This window comes from Myotis daubentonii, chromosome 3, assembly GCF_963259705.1.
Source record: "Myotis daubentonii chromosome 3, mMyoDau2.1, whole genome shotgun sequence".
Taxonomy (NCBI): Eukaryota; Metazoa; Chordata; class Mammalia; order Chiroptera; family Vespertilionidae; genus Myotis; species Myotis daubentonii.
This window is the reverse complement of record NC_081842.1, coordinates 71,501,190-71,523,432: the sequence shown is the minus strand read 5'-3', so window position 1 is coordinate 71,523,432 and position 22,243 is coordinate 71,501,190. Positions and strand designations below refer to the sequence as shown.

The 22,243-nt window shown below is 35.7% G+C and overlaps 1 protein-coding gene across 2 annotated transcripts in view; it reads left to right on the top strand.

Annotated features, from left to right (window-relative positions):
• Nucleotides 1-22,243, top strand: part of LOC132230436 (T-cell receptor-associated transmembrane adapter 1) — a 38,165-nt gene that overhangs the window by 9,993 nt on the left and 5,929 nt on the right. Inside the window, exons 2-4 of one of the 2 annotated variants that reach the window (XM_059687889.1) lie at nucleotides 1,171-1,281; nucleotides 12,800-12,836; nucleotides 16,827-16,888. In XM_059687889.1, coding sequence (XP_059543872.1) covers nucleotides 1,171-1,281; nucleotides 12,800-12,836; nucleotides 16,827-16,888 — 210 coding nt within the window. The remainder of the gene's footprint in view (nucleotides 1-1,170; nucleotides 1,282-12,799; nucleotides 12,837-16,826; nucleotides 16,889-22,243) is intronic. The other variant, XM_059687890.1, reaches the window with a different exon arrangement.

The following is a 22,243-nucleotide window of genomic DNA, read 5'->3' as shown; positions in this document are numbered from 1 at the left end:
CCTGGCACAGAAGAGATGTCTCATTAATATTGGATGAATATATAAATATATGATAGTATAGAATCACAAGCTACTATTTTAGGGTCAGCATTCACATGGGTATATCACTATTAAGATAATTAGTATAATTATATATGTATATTATAATATAAAGGCTGATTTATAATAGGCTCATATATATTAGGTTCATATATAATTATATATGTAGTTAATATATATAATTATACATATATGATATATAATATATTTATGATATAATATATTTAACATATATAATACATACATGTATTTAAATATTATATACAGAAATAAATAATTTTTATATAGGTTGCATAATATATATTTTATGTAAAATCAAACTAATTATCTTAGTAGTCATTCATATATATGTAAAGGTTGCCATAAATAATCAAGGGCAACTGATAGGCAATAATATCCCACAGAACCCCCATTATGGCTCAGGAATAAAAAAAGAAGCCTTGCAGATGAGAAAGGGAAGCATAATCAACTCTCCATTACTCATTCATGAGGATCTAAATAATATGAGCAAAGCTCTTAGGTCAGTCTTGACACTGGGTTACTGTGATTTCAGAATTATTGTTTTATCCCACTATACAGAACCCTATATTACTGGGAATAATAAAAGGGAATAAGTAGTTTTCAGTAAATAATGAAAGCAATATACTTGCTTTTATAGTCTGGGAAAGGAAGAAAGGGCAAAAATATAGCAAACTATGATTTTGGGTAATTTGGATATTCTTGATTTTTGAACCAAAGTTCTTATAATCAGTCACCAGTTGTTAAATTTTAGTAGCTAGACTAAAAATCTCTTCTATGTCATTAGCACTAAGAATGCTTCATTTTGCCCATGCTGAATTTAGGGACCTTCACCAATACCCATTTTGAAATCTGTAGGAAGCCTTTGGCTTTCAATGTTAATTAATTTCTTGGCAGAGGATTTGTCCTTCATTGTGAATAAATACAATAGTTTTAATTGTGGAAATACCTAGTTCAAAGAAAAAAAATAGGTAAGCAGTTGATATATATGATACATATAATATATAGATATAGATAGATAGAACAGCATATTTTATTTATTTTTTAATTGCAGTTGACATTTAATAATAAGTCCAGTACCTCTATTAAGGGTGTGTGTGCTTTGCTTTGCAGGAAACTCTGAATGCCAGTATTATGTCTGGGCAATTATAGCCTCCTTGGTTTTAGCTCTGGTTATATCACTGATCTTCAATGTTTCCCACTATGTGGAAAAGCAGCGACAAGGTAAGACATTTTGAGAAACAGCCATATGGGACCTGCTTGAATCAAAACTGATTCACTGGAAAACCTACAGAAGAAGACAATTTTATAAAATGTTATGAAATAAGATATTTTTATCTATAGAAAATCTACTTGACACATTTTCACCCTAAGGGTTATCTTAATTTAAAAATTCAATCATAGCCTTTCCTGTTTGGCTCAGTGGTTACAGCGACGGCCCAGACGGCCCAGGAACTGAAGGGCTTCGGGTTCAATTCTGGTCCAAGGCACATACCTCCATTGCAGGCTCAATCCCCATCCCCAGTCGGGGTGCATATGGGAGGCACCAATTGATGTGTCTCACATCAATGTTTCTCTCTCTGTTTCTCCCCCTCCCTCCCCCCCTAAAAATCAATGGAAAAATATTCTTGGGTGAGGATTAACAGCAACAACAAAAAAGAATGCAGCCATATTAGAAATATTGAAGACTCCCAATCTTCATTTTATCTTTGCCTTAAGGTATAGAGTAGGAAGAGATTGTCCTAATAAAACGTGTTTTTTCTTCTCCAATTAACCTATAAAAGTAGTCTATCCTGGAACAGCCATAAAGCTTCTCCCTGACACATGATGAGAAAATTGAAGACTGGCTCTTTCAGGTTCTACTGGAGCCTACTCAAACTTCTCAGCTGGTGTCAGGGCCTCCACAGTGCAGAAGACTCTTTGGGGATCAGAAGGAAACTAAACCATGGGCTTGTGTTTAAACACTCCTAGGGCCTAGGAGGGCAGGTCAAAGGGACCTGCCACTGTCAGCTTTTCTTTTCAACAAGCTGAGCAACAGTTTTAAACCTATGAATTTCACTCTAACGTGCATTATTGTAATAGGGTAGTGCCCAAGAACTAGCAAAATCTTTGCACAATGTGGGCATTCAATATATGTACAATGAATGCATGAATTGATTGAATGGGTAGATGGATGGATGATGGGTGGATGGATGGATAGAAAAATAAAAATTCAACTATTTTTGGGTGGGGATCTTAATATTCTAGAACCAAAAAACTATTAGGGGCAAAACATTTAAATGATAATAAACAAATAGAAAAGACAAATACATCTTCTTTTGACAGATGAAAAGAAATAAAATGAAATTAACCAAACTAAGTTAGACACATGTGACCAAGAAACACAGCATAAAGTTAAATGAGAACGTTGGTCAGATTCTGAGAAGAGTCCTTGATTCTCTTAGGAGTGTCTTCTCCATTGCTGCTAACAAATGCACAATATGAAGAGGAAGGCATCATTGTCACATGGGTCTGAAAAAAAAAAGAGAGGTACTAGAAAATGAAGTGGCATAGCTGAGGTCACACATCTATTTAATAGAAAAATCAAGGATAAGTGCTCAGTTTTTCTAATTCTATGTCCAAAATGGCGTCCACCAGCTCATGCTGACCGAATGTCCTCAGCCAGAAACCCTACACTCTTTTAGGGTCTCTATTACATCATTTCTATGCTTAAGATGAAATTCCAGACAAGCAACGCTTTTTATTAGCAGTGATATTAGTAACTACTTTTAAAATCAAATATTTTTCAAAGTTTATATCAGATGCACAAATGACCCATCATCAGACATCTTCTTTAAAAAGTTTCCTTCCTTTAGAGAAAGAAAATGAGCTAAGATTAGTACTTTTCTTTATTAGTACAGTAGCTTAAAATGAATATATTTTAAATTTTATTAAAGTGTTTTATGAATGCAGATAATATTTTCACCCGAGTTAGAAAAACTGAATTGAGAACTATAGATGTGAAATAATTGAAGGGGGAAGCCAGGACAGCAATATACATCTGAACTAGTGCTCTTCTCTTCCACTGACTTCAGTGGCAATCATTTGGAGATTTGTGTGGGGCCAGAGAAACATGTGGGTTTTCCAATTCTCATTTTTGATAATTTATACGTTGAAATTTATTTATCCATATCCATACCATTTTGCCACCATACAAACTTCCTTTGGGGAATTGTTTGCTTATCATGGTTAATTGATCACTGCTAAAGGAGTAGCAGGTTTTAAGTTTTTTTAAGACAGATGTATTTTTATTTCTTTTCAGTACAAATCCTTACTGCCTCTAGCATACTGTTAGAAGCGCCTCTCACCAACACCAGAGAGGTGTTACTGGACAGCCCCGAGTTAGTGGAAGGGCTGTTCCCAACCTCATATAAACGAATTTATACGAGAAACCTTGCCTGCATAGTGAAAAGCCACTTTATTAAAGCATGCCCCTTTATTGAAAAAGCAAAGCAAGCAAACCTTTACAGCTGGCTTATGAGCACAGATGGGCTCTAAGCTAATTTGAAGAGCAGGTTGGGTGGGGGTCCGAGGCGTTATATACCTCCTGTCTATAGGTTTCAAAATTCCTCTGCTGAATATCTTGGTACAGATTAATTCTCAAGGTCCCTATTTACTTTGTTGTGGACTTCCCAGAATTCATGAAAAGCACCCGGCAACTTCATCTTGCCAAGTCTTGAAACTGCTGGCTTCTCTGCTTCAGGAGTAAAACTGCCCTTTTTTTCTTTTCCCCTTTCCCCTCCCTTTCTGCATTCTCTTATTAGGGAGGTCTTATTAACCATATGCTCTCCTGTCCTCGGCTGGGGAAGATAATGGCTTGTTAGTTAAAAACTGGCTGGAATCGCCCACACTGTCTAGCCTTGTTTTAACTTTCTTCTCAGTTTCCCTATTCCTCCTGCCCTGGAATCCTATAACAATGCCATAAGTAAATCTATTGCCTTAAAGCAGTATAGAGGGAAATCACATTTTTTAAAAAACAGGAAATAATAAATTACATTCATTGATGTATTTTAAAAAGTCAGTTTCAGTCACCTCAATTGTTTTTAGCATCCTTGCTTTTAAGTCAACCTGATAATAATTTAGAACTCTGTTTTCCTGGGAGATCTTATACAAGCAGTATAAGTTCTCAGAGTTCCAGTTTCCTTATCTACAAAGTGTTGTAAACATCATCTTCTAGACTATAGGGTTCTTGTGAGAATTACACAGATGCAGTAGTCCCCCTTATCCAGGAGGGATACGTTCCAGGACCGCCAGCGGATACCTGAAACTGTGGATAGTACCAAATCATATATGTATTATATTTTTTCTCACATGTATGTACCTATGGCAAAGTATAATATTTATATTAAGTATAGTAAGAGATGAATAGTAATATAACGATATAGAAAAATTACAATAAAATAAGGGTTATTTGAACACGAACCCTGTGATGCCATGGCAATCGATCTGATAACTAAGAGGGCTGCTAAGTGACTAATGGAATGGGCAGGGAGTGTGTACAGTGTGGATGGGCTGGCCACAGGGTGATTCACGTCCCAGGTGAGACATAGCGGGACAGCTCGAGATTTAATCATGCTACTTGGAGTAGCATGTAATTTAAAATGCATGTATTGTTTATTTCTATTTAATATTTGTGAACCTCAGCTGACTGTGGGAAACTGAAACCACCAATAAGGGGTGGGGGGCTGCTGTACCTCATCACAGGGATAGGAACTTAGTAGGTGGGTCCTGGACAGGGTACAGCCCACATCACCATTCTTGATGGCCTCCGTGCCTCCTTCCCTCACTCCACAAACATTTGTAAAGGAGTTACTATGGGCACATTTTATCCCACTTAATTTTAATGCCTGTTATTTCAGTGAACATGAGTTCTTCTGGCTTCTCTGCTCCCACCATTCCTATACTCTCTAGGCCCCATCCAGCTGCCATCTCACGTCCTGTCCCCACCTCTATTAAACACAATCACCTGAGTTTTAGCAATAACTGTTGTGTTCATTTAAGTCACAGGTTCATCTTAGCGAATTTTCTGTAGGTTTTCAAAGCATTGGCTCTAAACATTAGCCTATTGCAAATTATTTTATTTGAGATGCGATGTGTCCTCCTTAGGTGGTGCACACAACCCTGGGTACTTTATTAGTGTGCAACCTAAGATTAGCTTTGGAGCAATGTTTATGCTGAAAGAATGCCCTTCATTCTCATCCCCTCTCCTTTTTCTGTCTGCTGTCCCTTTCTATCCTCCCCAGCTTCTCCCAAATATTAGTAATATCTGCCTACGTTCTATTACATTTGAACAAATAGCATTATGTTTCTTCCCACCCAGAGATTCCAGGTGGATTTGGGATTAGCTCCTTGTTTTGTTTCTGACAGACAGACAGACAGACAGGCTAGAAGAGATTCCATCCCATTAGCCAGCTTTTCTGTCACTTGGTCTGGGAATGCAGTACCTCATGTAACTTTCTTTTTAATTTAATATTTTTATTGTTGACACTATTGCAGATGTCCCCCATTTTCCACCCTTTGCTCACCTCTACCCAGTCCCTGCTACCGCCCTTGGCCCTCCCCACACCATTGTCTGTGTCCTTGGGCTATGCATAAGCATTCTTTAGCTAATCCCATCACCTTATTTTTGCATCTTTGTGCTATATTTTTGTGGTTAAGAAACTTGCAAAATATAACCCCACCTTGGCAAACAGTCAGTGAGTAAGTTCTGCTAGTGTATTAAACAGTTTACAAAAGACAATCTCTATCCCAGCAGCAATATAGTATCTACACATTCGATCAGATAGGCACGATAAGCCTCTCCTTGATGTTTTCTGTAGCTGTGCTAGGTAGAAGCTTTGAAATGGAGTTCTTCCTTCCACGCAAAATAAATCTTTCATTTTTATGTAATTTTTTGTCCAAACCTATTCTTAAGATGGAATATGTTGTGTGTTTTTTTCTGATAGAATTGCATTCATTGTTTTCCTCCTTTAAAGCAAAAAAATAATCTTTATCCAGCCTTTCTTCTCTGTTTGAGGAGGATAAACAAGTGTATGGTTTGCTAGTACATCAAAGTCCTATCAGTGTATCTCCTGTTCACTAGAAAATTATGCCACATTTTTCACATTAAAATGTATCAAAGATTTTTTTATTATGGAGTTTCAGCCATGTGCTATTGTTTCTGGTTGTTATGCATTGTGCATGGAAGGGTGAACACTATGCAAGGGAAAACATAAAAGCAAATGTTTGCTCACACCCTCTCAGCTCTGAACCCAAAACAACCAAGTGTTTGTATCTGAATCACAGGGCAGGATTATGAAAACTCACCCAGCTCTTCTCAAACAGTCTTGCCAATGTAACTGCTTTACAGCAAAATAAAAGCTGTTTTTTGTCTTGCTGATTATCATTGAGATGACAAGGTAGCTTTTAAATCCTTCCAGTTATTTGTAAAGAAACTTCTAAGCCCTCAGGACAGAGGAAGCCCTTTCAGGAGCCTGAGCTTCCTTTCTCCTTAGCTGGAAACTCCAGACTTCATTACTACTCCCCTCTTTGAGGAGCTCATATCCTACCCAGTAAAACTGAAAACTCCTTACTGTAAACCTAAATCCACACAAGTCCCGAGTGTCCTGCTCCAGATTACACATTGAAATCCCAAGAGTAGCATGGAATGTGTAGTGTCCTTGAACTTCTTATTTTTTATTTTTTGAGTTCTTCCATTCAGAGTGCTTCTTCCATACAGCTGGTCTTGCCACACAATTTTTTTTTTTTTTTTAGCTGTGACTTTTTTTTTTCTTTCATGTTTTATTTTAGTTCTCTTTCCTTTTACCTAAGCATCACATTATTATATTGTATCCTTTACATAATTGACTCTACTTCCTTTTTCCCATAAAGCTTTTTGTTCTAAAACTCTTCTTTGCATTTTCTTACTATAGAGCTGTTCTTTTACACATTATATGAACAGACTTTCCAGGCATCAGCATCATACTACAGCCACCTCCACAGGAAAACCCACATTAACTTTTAGTTTGTTTGGAGAAATATTTGTACTCCATATCTATTTTTCTTATTCTATTTAAGTAATATCACTCTTTATTTTTGTTTTCACATTACTTTTTATCCTTTCTTTCAATTTAACGCTCAAATGGTGACAGCCCCGCTGCCGAAGGTGAGATTTGGTGATTCTGGATCAAGTTTTACTTATATTTTACTTATTACTTTTACCAGTAAAATGGCATCTTAACTATATCAGTTGTTTTCTGCTAATCCATTTAATGAAGAAAACTTCCCAATTCAAATCAGCACAATTAAATTATGGATTTAGATTTAGAATATATAATATTGAAAATTAACTTTGACATTTTCTATGTCAAATCATTACAATTTATTACAAAATTTATTTATCTTCTACATCTGCTTGCCTGGCATAGGCATTATTATCCTTACTTATGGGTAAAATGAGAATCTGTCTTAAAGTGATTTGCATGTGTTACATGGCAAATGCATCAAAGAACTGTTACCGAAATCCAATGTCTTCTGATTTCTCACCTTAAATTTATTCCATGATACATCAGGCTATTCTTGTGTATGTACTTTAACTCCAGACAAATATGAATAGTTACTGATGACTTGAATATAAACATTCTGTCATAGAAAAAAATCAGCACATACTTTATATTTTCCAGTTTATAATTTTCTGACTTATGTTAACTATTTTTTATTCTTATGCTCATTGATACTGTTAGTTTCTCAAGTTTCTGATTTTGTTGGGCTTCCATTAACTGTGGTTTGTGCAATAGCAAGTGCTTCTCCTATAGCTATATGCTCTCATGTTGACAAAACTAATCTAAAAGTAGTTGAAAACAACACCATCTTTTATATGCAGCTCATGGTGGGGCATTTCTTATAGGCTAGAAGAGTATTGTGGATATATCCTCAATGGATTACCTTCATCATTTTTCGTCCAATAGCTGCTTAGTTTTGCAAAAACTTTCTGCATTTGATCCTTCACAGAATTATTCCAAACACACTGACATGTGACATGTCCATTTCATCCTCCAATGTAATGATTTTAATATGTTCTTCCAGTAATGTTTATCTAACAGTTAATGACCTCTCTGGAGAATAACTTAACTTTGCTGCACATAAATCTACCCAAAAAATAATCTTTGTAGTTTGGTGATTCATTCAATTATTTGGAAATGTTTGTGCTAGTTCCTTACCAATACACAGCGTTTTTCATATGTTAAAGCTGAAAGATCACTATTTGGTTACTACTGTGTCTGAATCATTGTCAGAGACTTAGATAATACTGTGCTTCATTTTTATAGGAATAACTTCTGCAAGATTTTGGCTTTTGTTTAATACCAAGTCAAATAATATATAATAAAAATATAATAAATATCATATTATATACATTCACCCAGCTCAACATCAAAGAAAATTTATTGATGAACAGATAATACAAACTTCCTTAATATTGATTTTTTAAAAATCCTTACCCAAAGATATGCTTATTGGCTTGAGGAGAGAGAGAGAGAGAGAGAGAGAGAGAGAGAGAGAGAGAGAAGAAAGAACATCAATTGGTTGCCCTCCATATGTGCTGCCAGGGGCTCCAACCTGCAACCCAGGTATGTGCCTTGACTGGGAATCGAACCTGTAACCTTTCGGTATACAGGACAACACTCTAACCAACTGAGCCACCTGGCCAGGGCCAAAATACCACTGTATTGTTCTTAATTATTGAAACTGTACTCTGAATTGGCCTTAATGTTCCTCAATAATTAATTATAAATGCCTTTCACCAAAAAGAGAAATTCTTGAGACTATTTTAAAAGTTTTAAATACATATATGTAATTGTAAATAAAAATACTTCCTTTTATTTGCCTTTGAACCAGTACCTTCAAGGTTCTACAGTGGGTTACTTTCTGAGAATTGACACATCATTTTTTCATGGTTTTATATGCAGCTCATGGTGGGGCATTTCACTAAAAGAATGAAACTAGATTACAGTTTGTCCCCATGCACAAAAATTAATTAAAAATGGATCAAAGACTTAAATATAAGATCCGAAACAATAAATTACATAGAAGAAAATATACATACTAAACTTATGGACCATGGTCGTAGAGAATATTTTATGAATTTGACCCCAAAGGGAAGGGAAGTAAAGGCAAAAATAAATTAATGGTACTATATCGAACTAAAGAGCTTTCATACAGCCAAAGAAACTGACAACAAAACTAAGAGGCAGCCAATGAAACTGTAATCTAGTTTCATCCTACATCAGATCTCTGATCAGTCTTGTTACTGTAGACCAGCGTACTATTTCTTCTAAAAGCCATTTTACTTCATGTGTTTTTTATTAAATTTACGGTGACATTGGTTAATGAGATCATATAGGTTTTAAGTGTACATTTCTATGATACATGATTTATATATTGCATTCTATACCCACCACCCAAAATCAAATAATCTTACATCACCACATATTTGGCACCCTTTACCCTTTATTAACCACCCCCCAATACTTTCTCATCTTGTAACCAATCATTGTCTATGTGTATGAGTTTTATATCCCACATATGCGTGAAATCATATGCTTCTTGGCTTTTTTCTGACTGGCTTATTTCGCTTAGTATAATATTTTCAAGAGCCATCCATGTTGTTGCAAATGGCAATATGTCATCTTTTCTTATGGCTGAGTAGTATTCCATAGTATATATGTACCCCATCTCTTTATTCAGTCCTCTATATAAAGACACTTTGTTTGCCTCCATGTCTTGGCCACCATGAATAATGATGCAATGAATATCGGGGTGCATGTATCTTTTCAAATAAATGTTTTTGAGGGTTTTTTTTAGATAGCTACCCAGAAGAGGGACTGCTGGGGCACACAGTAACTTTATTCTTAATATTTTTGAGGAACCGCCGTACTCTTTTCTATCCTGGCTGTTCCAGTTTACATTCCCACCACCAGTGAAGGAGGGTTCCTTTTTCTCCACAACATCTCCAACACTTATTTTTACCTATCTTGTTGATAATAGCCATTCTAACAGATGTAAGGTGGTATTTCACTGTAGTTTTGATTTGCATTTCCCTAAATAGTGAAGTTGAACATCTTTTTATATTTCAATCGGCCATTTGTATGTCTTCTTGGGAGAATGTCTATTCAGGTCCTTTGCCCATTTTTTAATGGATTGTTTGTTTATTTGGTGTTGAGTTGTATGAATTCTTTATATATTTTGGATAATGAACCCTTGTCAGAGCTGTTATTTGCAAATATCATCTCCCATTCACTTGGCTGCCTCTTAGTTTTGTTGTCAGTTTCTTTGGCTGTACGAAAGCTCTTTAGTTCGATATAGTACCATTAATTTATTTTTGCCTTTACTTCCCTTCCCTTTGTGGTCAAATTCATAAAATATTCTCTAAGACCATGGTCCATAAGCTTAGTATGTATATTTTCTTCTATGTAATTTATTGTTTCGGATCTTATATTTAAGTCTTTGATCCATTTTTAATTAATTTTTGTACATGGGGACAAACTGTAATCTAGTTTCATTCTTTTGCATGTGGCTTTCCAATTTTCTCAGCACCATTTATTGAAGAGGCTTTCTTTTCTTCATTGTGTGTTTTGGGCTTCTTTGTAACAAATTATTTTCCCATAAACATGAGGTTTTATTTCTGGGCTCTCAATTCCATTCCATTGGTCTATGTGCTTGTTTTTCTGCCAATACTATGTTGTTTTCTGTTATCAGATCTCTATGGTATAATTTGAAGTCAGGGAATGTGGTACCTCTGGCTTTGTTTTTTTTTCTCTGGATTGCTTTGGTTGTTTGGGGTCTTTTGTGGTTCCATACAAATATGACAATGTTTTGTTTTTTTTATCTTCCCATTTCATTGTGTCATTTTCAATCTTTTTAAATAATGCTTTATAGTTTTCAGTATATAGGTTCTTCACATCTTTGTTAAGTTTATTCTTATGTATTTTATTTATTTTGTTGCAATGGCAAAAGGATTTTTTTTTCATTTCTTTTTCTGAAGTTTCATTGTTAGTATATAGGAAAGTAGTGGATTTTTTGTACATTGACTTTGTATCCTGCAACTTTGCTGTATTTGTTTATTGTTTCTAATAGTTTTTCTATTGAGCCTTGAGGATTTTCTATGTATAGAATCATTTCATCTGCAAAAAAGTGACCCTTTTACTTCTTCCTTAACTATTTAAATGCCTTTTATTTCTTCCTCATGCCTGATTGCTCTGGCTAGGACTTCCAGAACTATGTTTACTAAGGGTGGCAAGAGTGGGCATCCTTGTCTTGTTCTGATTTTAGAGGAAAAGCTTTCACTTTTTTACCATTGAGTATGATTTTATTTTTTCCTTCTTTTTTAAATTTTTTTTATTGATTTCAAAGAGAGGAAGGGAGGGGGAGAGAAAGATAGAAGCATTACTGATAGAAGAGAATCACCAATTGGCTACCTCCTGCATGTCCCCACTGGGGACCCAGCCTGCAACCCAGGAAATACGCTCTGACTGGAAATCAAATGTGACCTCCTGGTTCATGAGACAGCACTCAACAACTGAGCAACACTGGCCGGGCACCACTGAGTATGATTTTAGCTGAGTGTTTCTCATAGATGGCCTTAATTATATAATGATACTCTCCTTCTATGCCCATTTTATTGAGTGTTTTGATATAAATGGATGCTGTAGCTTATCAAATATATTTTCTGCATTTATTGATGAGATTATATGATTTTAAGTCTTTCCTTTGTTAATGTGGTGTATTACATTGATTGACTTGTGTATGTTGAATTATCCTTGTGCCCCTGGAATGAACCTCACTTAATCGTGATATATTATTTTTTGGATGTACTGTTTTATTCAATTTGCTAGTATTTTGTTTAGGAGTTTTGCATCTGAATTCATCAGAGATATTGCTGACTAGTTTTCTTTTTTTAGTATTATCCTTGAGAGGTTTTTGTATCAGGGTTATGTTGGCCTCATAAAATATTTTATGAAGTATTTCCCTTTTAGCAATTTTTTTGGAAGAGTTTTAGGAGGATAAGTATCAAATCTTCTTTGAGTATTCAGTAGAACTCACTAGTGAAGCTATCTGGTCCTGGACTTTTATTTTTTGGGAGGTTTTTGATGGTGGTTTCAATTTTCTCACTGTTGTTCAGTCTACTTAGATTTTCCATTTCTTCATGATTTAGTCTAGGAAGGTTATATAATTCTAGGAACTTACTCTTTTTTCTAGGTTGTTGAATTTAGGGCCATATAGCCTTTCCCATTATTCTAGTATGACCCTTTGTATATCTGTAATTTCTTTGGTAACTTCTCCTTTTGTTTATGTGAGAATTTTCTCTTTTTTCCTTAGTGAGGCTAACCAGAGGTTTGTCAATTTTATTAATCTTTCCAAGAACCAACTCTTTTGCCATTATGTAGTCTTTTTGTTCTCTATTTCATTCAATTTTGGTCTAATTTTTATTATTTCTTTTTTTCTGCTGCATTCTGTTTCTATTCCAAATTAGCAAGAGAGAATATGGACTATGATTTACCCAATTCAGAGACAATCTTTATCTCTATTTCAATCAGTGGTGGCCAAGTGGTTTGAATAAATATATTAATTAACATTGAGGCTAAGTTCCCCTCAGAACCTCTCTAGAAGACTTAACAAATGTATGTCCAAACATTTATTTATTTTGTCTATCTTGAATATCTTTCAGGTAAAATATACAGGCACTCTGATTACTACATCCCCAGGTATGTAGAAAATGAGTTATACATTGTGATCCCCAATGAATAAGGGAAAGTAACAAATGCAATATTGCTTATAGGTTTGGCTCAGAGAAATTGTATTTGGGCTAAAAATACAATTAAAAGTGAATTTTAATTACTTTTATTCCCATCTGAAAATTAAAGGCTATAGCATTATTATCTGCCCTAATTACTTACACATCCTGAGCTAATGAGAGAGATGGGTGAAGAATGGAGTGGGACTCTAACCTGTTATATAGAGAATGATCATCAATTTCAAGAGGAAATATCCTAGGTTATAATTCAGATCAGATTGTAAGAATGTAGTCTATGTATAAAAATTGTGTGGCCCTTAAGAATTTATGGTGAAAATAAATCTGGCAATACCTAATAATATTTAAGGTATGCTTACACACAAATATTGACTAGAATGTTTCATGATATGCTGTTTTTAAGGTTAAATGTCAACCACTAGAGAAATGTGATCAATCATCTCTAAAATAACATGCAGTTATAACTTACTCTCTTTATTACTTACTTAGCTAGTTCCAGAAAAATTGCATAGTATGGTACTTTTAAAAAAAGGTTTATAGTGTGAGGTATAGTAAAGAAGTTTCATTTTCTTAGTGTATTCTGACCAAAATGTGTCATTAGATTGGAGATTTCTCTTTGGGAATTAAAAAAAAACACACAAAACTAAGTATTGAGAATTTTCTTGAGGACTCTTCAAGACCTTTCTGAAATAGTAGACTGAAAGGCTGAAAGGTCTTTCAAAAACACAGAGCTTTATCACTAGATAGAATAAGATTATAAACTTTTTGTTGGCCTCTTTTTCCTTCTCCAAGTGGAAATGTCTATTTTGGAGGCAAATGTACACATGCGCGCATGTGTGCGTGCACGCGCGCACATACACACACACTCACACACTCACACACACATTGTTATGAGTACTATTAGCCTTGGATTCTATAACATGAGATAATTTTCATGTCATTAGCTCAAATCAAGAGTAATTTGCTGACTTGGTTACAACAATGTATCAAAGACAATCCTACATAGCTATGTATAAATAAATCTGATGATTGATTTGATACTTGTCATTTGAAGGGTAATTAAGATGCAATAGGATAGAAAATCTTGTGATTTGATCATTTTGCTAAAGATTGGATCAGTAGTTTGGGAGAATGATAAGAGTCAGAAGGGAAAATTGATAAAATACCCATCTCAAAACAAGCAGGCTCTTCATTGTAGGGCAAATGTAGAAAAGAGGCTCATGCGCTTATAACATTCATTTATTTAAGAGCATTCATTCAATAAGTAAGAACTTGGCTAGACAATAGAATACAAAGATGAAAAGATGCAGAATCCTTCAAGGATTTAAGAATCAATCTATTGTAGTATATCTTCATTTAGGCAAAATTTGATTATACAAGCACATTTTATCTATAAAAAGTGGTTGGCATGTTAATTCACACATTTGTGTATATACTTCTCAACTTGCCTATTCTGATTACATACTTTGGAAGCCAAAATTACCCATGACTTTAAACAACATTTATACAGTCATGGAACCAAAACATATATCTGCCTATTCAAAGAAATATCTATTAAGCAAATCAAAGTAACACTTATACAAATCAACTTCTGATAGACCCCTGAGCTTGCTCTTTCCTCAATCTGACAACTTTCCAGCCCCTCAAAATGGCTTTATTTAGTTTTGTAGAAATATCTTTCATTTTTACTCGGATATTGTAACCCTATATTTTTATCATAGATTTTGGAACTGAAAAGAACAATAGGGATTAAATAGTTTAATGTCCTTGATTTATAAATAAGGAAATTGTAACTCAGAGAATTTATGCCCAAGGCCACCCAGGCATAAGTAATGATATTTTTTAAAATTGAACTTAATTATTTAATTTACTTAGACAATTTAGGAATTTTTCTACAAAGGCCTTAACAATGAAATAATAGTAAAATATAAAAAACAACTGTAAAATGTAAACTAGCGAAAATAGAAAATGTAGGCCCTAGTAAAAAACAATACTATTTTAAATTTTGGAGTGTCATTTAATGTGCTTATTTGTTAGAGGACTATTTCAGACATGTTCTGAGCAATTGAGAATCTGATCTGACCCAAAACTCAGAGATGCACTGGCCTCTAGGATATAAGCTTATTAATTTATTTTTAATAGTAATTCATCTTCCACATAAAACACTGCCACACATTTGTGCTTAAAGTTCATTAGATATTTGCAAAAGACTGATGCTATTTGGAACTGATAAGTAAAATGTATATATCCAGACACATATATATGAATTTGCTAGGCAACTGCTTCTGAATAATTTTTTATTTAAGATATTAATCATCTGAGACCTGCCTATAGACTCAGGGCACTGCATTATAAATCACATCTTATTTTCATTCATAATGAATGAAATGATGTTCATTTTTGGATATGATTTATCATTTGCAGATTGTATCTGCTATTTGTGTGAGCTTTGAAAACAAATGGATTGTCTTATTAAAAATTCTTCACCTTTTGCTATTATATTCTCTGCATAGCCAGAGAAAAACCATGAGCAGTGTCTCCTCCATATCCCAATATTAAGCTGCATTGAATTACTGATGGAAAGAAAGGTTACAAATGAGTTTCTTTTATAAGATAAAAGCCAGCATCTGGACTTTTCAAACCATTTTATCCAGGTATCATTTGATCTGTAATTTTTTTAAGGACATCTACTTGTGATTTACATATATTCTGTCTTCTTTCAGAAGCATGATGAGTAATATAGGTGTTAAGCCTTGAGATAAGAGTTCTTTTTTCTTTTGATGCAATTCCCTCCAGCTCTCCGTGATATGTAATCTCAAAGTTAAAGCAGTTGCTACTATTTTATGAAATGTCACTCTCACTGCCTGGTAGGTCTCTGTTCCCAGACTGCTATTGTGAAAGCTGGTCACCAGGGCCATCTTTACTGTCTGGTGACAATGGTTGATGTCTGCTGTATTCCTAATAGGATTACTCAGATGAGGCTGTAAGGAAACTTAACCAAACATCAAGAGCAAATAGGGCTTTAGGACCAGACTTGCATTACAACGCCAGCACTACCAGCTACTGTCTGTGTATCTTTGGACAATTTACCCTTATGAGCTGCAAATTCCTTATATGCACAGTAGGGATCAAAATAAAATGCATCTGAGGGTTCAGTGAGCACTGGCATAGAGAAAAGCTTTCATAATTGGTAGTTATTGCTGACATTACGCATAAAGTTAGGGAAAATACATTAGTATTTCTGAACCTCAGGCTTCTCCTCTGTAAAGTGGGGAATGATAAGAGTATTTTGGCAGAATTTCCCTGGGTCTTTGATATAATGTATGTGACACATAGAACAGCATCTGGATGTAATAAGCAATCAATCATTTTATTGCATTTGCCAATATTTCTTTGGCCTTTTATTTTTTACACATGCCTGTCAATGAATACTTACTTAGTAATCATAGTTTTAGAGGATTTTTCAGAGTGAAAGTCTGGGCAAGTAAACAGGTAGTATAATGGATAGTTAAAAACACAGATAAACTAGGTCCTAATCTCAGCTCTGCTACTTACTCTTCTTATGACCTGAAGCAAACATTTGCCTCTCTGTGCCTTAGGTTCTTTACCTTTAATATAGGGATGCTATAATGCCTATTTTGTGTGATTGTATAAGGATTAAATGAATATCTAAAATATACTTCAAGTAGCATCTGACAAACAGTAAGTGCTAGATAAATACTTGCTATCATTATTCCCTGAAAGAAGGTCCAAAAATGACTTTTCAAATTTGTGCACACATGGAGGCAGACATGCTTGCACACTTGCATTCACTCACTCACACATAAATGCATCTACATTGGTTGGCCAAGGCTGAACAAGAACAATAGTTTACCTAATGTTGAATTAGTTAAGAACTTTGTGTAAAGTGGATTCTAATATAATAAATACTTTTTCCTTATAGGGAGAATGACTATTATATTGAAGACACACCAATTTATGGTAACTTAGATAATGTGGTCCCAGGTAAGTTTTATTTTTCCAGAAATTAATACACCCCCCTCACTTAATTCCACAAATAATTTGAGGTGACTTATTTTTGTCACAGTCACATTTAAATATCCCAATAATAAAATAAATTCAAGCATGTTTAGCATGTTATTTAGTATGCATTTCCAAAGACACACATTAAAATTGCATTGCAGCATTAGGTGTAAATTAGCATCCTGTTTTCTATATTCTCTCCATTTCACTCTAGCAGTAATGAGAATACAGGAAGACTCTATTACCATGAATGTTGACACACATAGAATTCTGTGAAATACTATTTCTAGAACAGAAAGTGGCCCAACCAGGTAAACAGTGTTTTATGCACCATATACAAAAGCAAATCTATAGTGAAATATCTGGAATAATAAATACGTTTTCTGGTTTCCCTTGTGGAAACTTGTTCTTTGTAAGTCGAGACCCTGGGGCTGTTTTGATGGCAAGTCGGGAAAGAGAAGAGCTAAATCTTCATGGAGTGGGTTATATATTTTTGTTCTGATGCAACAGGTCCTCATCAATTCCCTATACCCGTTATTACTTGAAACATCCCAACCACCCAAAACAAAACACCTCAAATTCCCCAAAACAGACCACTGTGATCTGATCCCAGAGCCTGATGGGAGGAGCCAGGAGGGTGATGCTAGCACATAAGCCCCTCCTTGCCCTGCAGGCACTTCGCTTAATGCAGGACAGGAGAATTGGGCTTCCCTCCTGCAGGTCTCTGAGTCTCAACACAGAGATGTCCAGGAATGGAGTAAATGGATCTGGATCTCTGTATATCAAAATAGTGTGGAATTCTAAAGTTCGGAATGTGAGAGTTTTATAGGAGTCAAGCATGTATATCGTTGTTGTCTTTCTTTCATAGCAAAGTCCCCTCTAATCTCCTCACTCTGAGGAAGCAGGAACTATTTTTCGGTAATGAACTAGTAAAATGATGACATTCCCTCCTGTTTCACCTTGTGGAATCGTGGTGCTTCCTTATAGGATTTGAGCACTTCATTGTTTATGTATCCTAGTTGTTTAAAGCCACCACATCTACGATTTCCATGTCTAAGTGAGCACAGGGGTCACTCACACAGGTTCTGATGTAGGAGGTCCAGGAATCTGCTATTTAACAAACCTCCCATGTGATCCTAATACATGTGTTCCATGAACTATGCTTTGAGAAATATCACTCGGTTGACCCTTTCTTTTGTGTTGCTTTCAGAAAGTGGTAATTGGGAGGTAATTTACTATAGTAATTTACTATAGTAAATATATCTATTTTTTTCTATGGGGTCAAATTGGAGCAGTTCACATTTCTGCCAAGTCACTGGCTATCCTACCTGTCACTAATTCTCTTTCCTGTCCCTTTTAAATAGGTGTATTTGGGGTAAGAAAGTCATGAATGATTCACTAAGCCTGTCCCCACAGGGTGAAATGAGTGCAGGTCTGCTGGCTGGTGGACAGAAACTCCAAGTACTTAGAGTCAGCATCAGACAGCCCACCTTCAGAACAGCCTGGTTGAACTGTCCCTGTCACTCATTTATGGGATAAAAAGCATAGTATAAATCCTTTAAAAAACACACACACACACAAAAAGACGTAAGGTTCAGAATGCCGCCGAGTAAAACATTTTACTCACAGAAATAATTACCAGATTGTAAACATCAATGTAGGTGCACTGTGCATTATGCCACCATACATCATTTGCAGTTACTCTTAAATAGAAGAGAACACGGGCAAAAATTTAACTCATGGGATTTCTACAACATCTAAATGGTAGTTTGAAAACTGTCATGGCCTACAATGGTATTAAAAAAAAATGGCTAAATGGCTATGATCTAGTCCTTATCCCAAGTGACTTCCCTTTGTCTTATTGTTAATGCTATGGGGCAAAAGGACTTCTTACCTAACCTGCAGAGAGCAGACTGTGCTTGCTTACCTCTACGTTTTCATGATAAAGACAAATTAAATGATTCTTAGAGGTTTCATATTTACAGCTAAGTGTTGCTTGGGTCATGTCTCTTTACTTGTGCCAACATATTTTGTTTTTTCCATTGTCAATCATAATCTTTTCAACTCCCAAGAACAAATGGATGAAATTGTTATGAACAAATGAAAGCCCGACCAGAGAGATCTGTGAATGAACTGCAAGAAGCCACCCGACCTGCACGGTGAGTTTTGTTTTCTGTATCAAGGGTCAAGTTTAGTCAAGATCACAGCACAGCTTCAGGTTTCAAGAGCAGAGAAAGAGTGCACTCTGACGCACAGTTAAAGTAGCTGTTAGAACATTTAGAGTAAATATGTCTAGTTTTGGGACTGAACTCTAAAGGGAAACTCGAAGACAAGTAAATGCTACTCAGACCCAAATTCAAAGAGTCAAAACTGTGTACAATTACAAAGGCAATAGATTTGAATGGAAAAGTGGATTCTCTTCCTAAATAGTCAATTAAAGAATTATGTGTGTCACAGAGATAAATATAAAAGTTGACACATGTATAAGGCACATAAGACCTAGATGTTAGAAATTTATGGGAAGAGGAGGGAAGGAGGAAAAGAGGAGAGGAAGGGAGGGAAGGAGGGAAAGGTCTTTAGTTAAAAGGTAAATTAGCTGGATATAAAAGATCATACTTCTATTTTACAAGGCAAATGAATGTAAATTTAAATACAAATCCTATGGCTTTGGTCTTATGGCAAGAGATGTATTTACACAGAGCTTAATTAGAAATAAGCAGGGAAATAGCTTAAGCAAAAACCTATAAAAACCTAAGGAGAATTGGAGAGTTTCTCATTTTCCTACCACAGTCATTCAACTTCTTCAGACAGAGCACTGACTTCATCAAAAGCCATTCACAGTTCTTAGCCTCTGTGCCGCTGAGGTATAAATTTCACTTAAAATAACTCTTATTCCTTCTCCTCCCAGGTTTTGTTTTTTCCATGATGTTCACTCTTGCTACTATCTAAAAGCAGCCATAGGACAATATTTCCTATGCAGTTGTGATGTGTCAGGTCTTGTGTTATGTGCTTTATAGGCATTATTCTCTTAGATTCTTTGAGGAAGGCAGTATTATTATTCCAATTTGACAGTCTTGAAAAGGATGAAACACTTGCCCTAGAGCATTCAGGTAGTAGGTGGGAAAAAGGATTCAAATTAGTCCCATCTAACAGAAAATATTCTCCTCCGTAAGATGGATCACATCTGGAAACTTCCAATAAGGTAGAATTTTTCTATTTTTCTTATATGAATTCCTTCCACAGCCAAAATTCTTGAAATTTTTAATAAGAAAACAAGATGTGGTGAGGTCTAAGGAAAGGTAAAGTCGCCTCTGATGAGCAAATCTGTCATCAGATTTTCAATTAATTGTGAAATGTATTTTTACAAAGAAGGAATAAAAAACTGCATGTAATAATATGACCTGCTAAATCCATGATAACAAAAAGAAAACCTCTAAAGATGGTTACCATATAACCGACACCATCTGAAATGTAGAAATTCACAGCACTTAGCTACTAGTAAAAAATCTGAGAATCTGGAATAGAAGTAGCTATTTAATACATATGACTTGATTAGGCAAGCTTTATTGAGCTACATCTGCTTTTAACTAAGTAGAAATTGCAGCCGAACCGGTTTGGCTCAGTGGATAGAGCGTCGGCCTGTGGACTGAGAGGTCCCAGGTTCGACTCCAGTCAAGGGCATGTACCTTGGTTGCGGGCACATCCCGGTTGGGGGCATGCAGGAGGCAGTTGATCGATCTCTCTCATCGATGTTTCTAGCTCTCTATCCCTCTCCCTTCTTCTCTGTAAAAAATCAATATATATATTAAATAAATAAATAAATAAATAATAAAGTAGAAATTCTGAAAAGTCTTTAAATGTCCTTAAAAGTTTGCTGTTTTATAAATTATGCTGGAGGCCTGGTGCACAAATTTGTGCATGGGTGAGGCCCAGATTGGCCCTGATCAGGCTTGGCCAGCTAGGGGAAGGGGGTGCTGGAGGTTGGCTGGCTGGCCCGGCCCCTGATCTGAGGGGGGGGGGCAACCAGGAGTGAGGCAGGCCAGGGAGGGACCATGGGCAATTGGGGGACTGGCCCTGCCCCCATTCAGGGTAGGGGGGGGGTGGTCAGGGTGGGGGCCAGTTGGAGGGAGGGGCCACTGGTGGCTGGCCAGCCAGCCTCACCCCTTGGTCGAACTCACTGTCAAACTCCTGGTCGAGGGGGTAATTTGCATATTAGCCTTTTATTATATAAGATAATTAAAGATACTCTAAGTAGATTTATCTTTATTACATCCTCCTCACAAATTTAGTTTCACTAACTAGAAGTAATTTCTTTACATTTGCTCAATTCCATTTTATTAGAATGATTATCAATGAACACACTGCCCAGTGTGCTACTACAATACTTACTATAGTCAATTACGAAAGCAGAAGGAATCTATGGTATTACGCATAAAGCTTAATGGATGAAGTATCTGTTGGAAAAATGGAAATAAATTCTTTCCCCTTTGAAAATTATATGTACAGTTCAGAACTTGTAATTTCAGCATCTCAATATTCTATTAACTAAGAAGAGTTTATTAGGAAACCTAATAATATAATCAGTCCATAAGAATTCTCATATCCTAAAAAGTTTGAGGGACACAGTGTGTGCTTGCTCCTTTCTCTTTTCTTCATTTCAAACTCTCACATGAATCTCTCCTTCCCTCCTATGTCAGAAGCACCCTCTCTCCTTTCCAAAGCCAACACTACTGCTTATGCTCTTGACCATTTCTCCTACTTATTTCCAGATCTTTACCTTAAATCATTTGTCTCCATTCTCCACTTTTTAAAAACTAATTCTTACTATCATTACTATTTACCAATATGCACAAATCACTCCAATATTTAAAAACAAAACAACAAAACTTGACTTCAGCTTGTTTAACTCCTAAACTGATTCTTACTTTTCTCTAGTGTTTCCATTTCTTTCCGTAGATACACATTCTTTTACCTCTGGCCGTATATTTTCTACCCATGCACTGAACTGAAATAACACGCTGGAAGTCACAGTGACTGTACCATGTACAGTTTGTGGTTCTTTCTCAGGATCACTGTTTTTGAACTCTGCAGCACTTGATAAGGTTGACCAATTGTTGACCAGACTTACATTGTTGGGAATGCTGTAAGTTATAAGTGCAGAAACCCAATTCAAAGCACTTTAGCATTAGAGGAAAATCACTGGTTCACATGGGAGGGAGCTGTAAGGGGGTATTTGTTTTTGAGATGACGGACTATGAGGGCTCACTTCGCATGTCCTCCCTCCCTGTTTCCCTGTTATTGACTTCATGCTCTTCCATTACCACACACTCTTCCCTT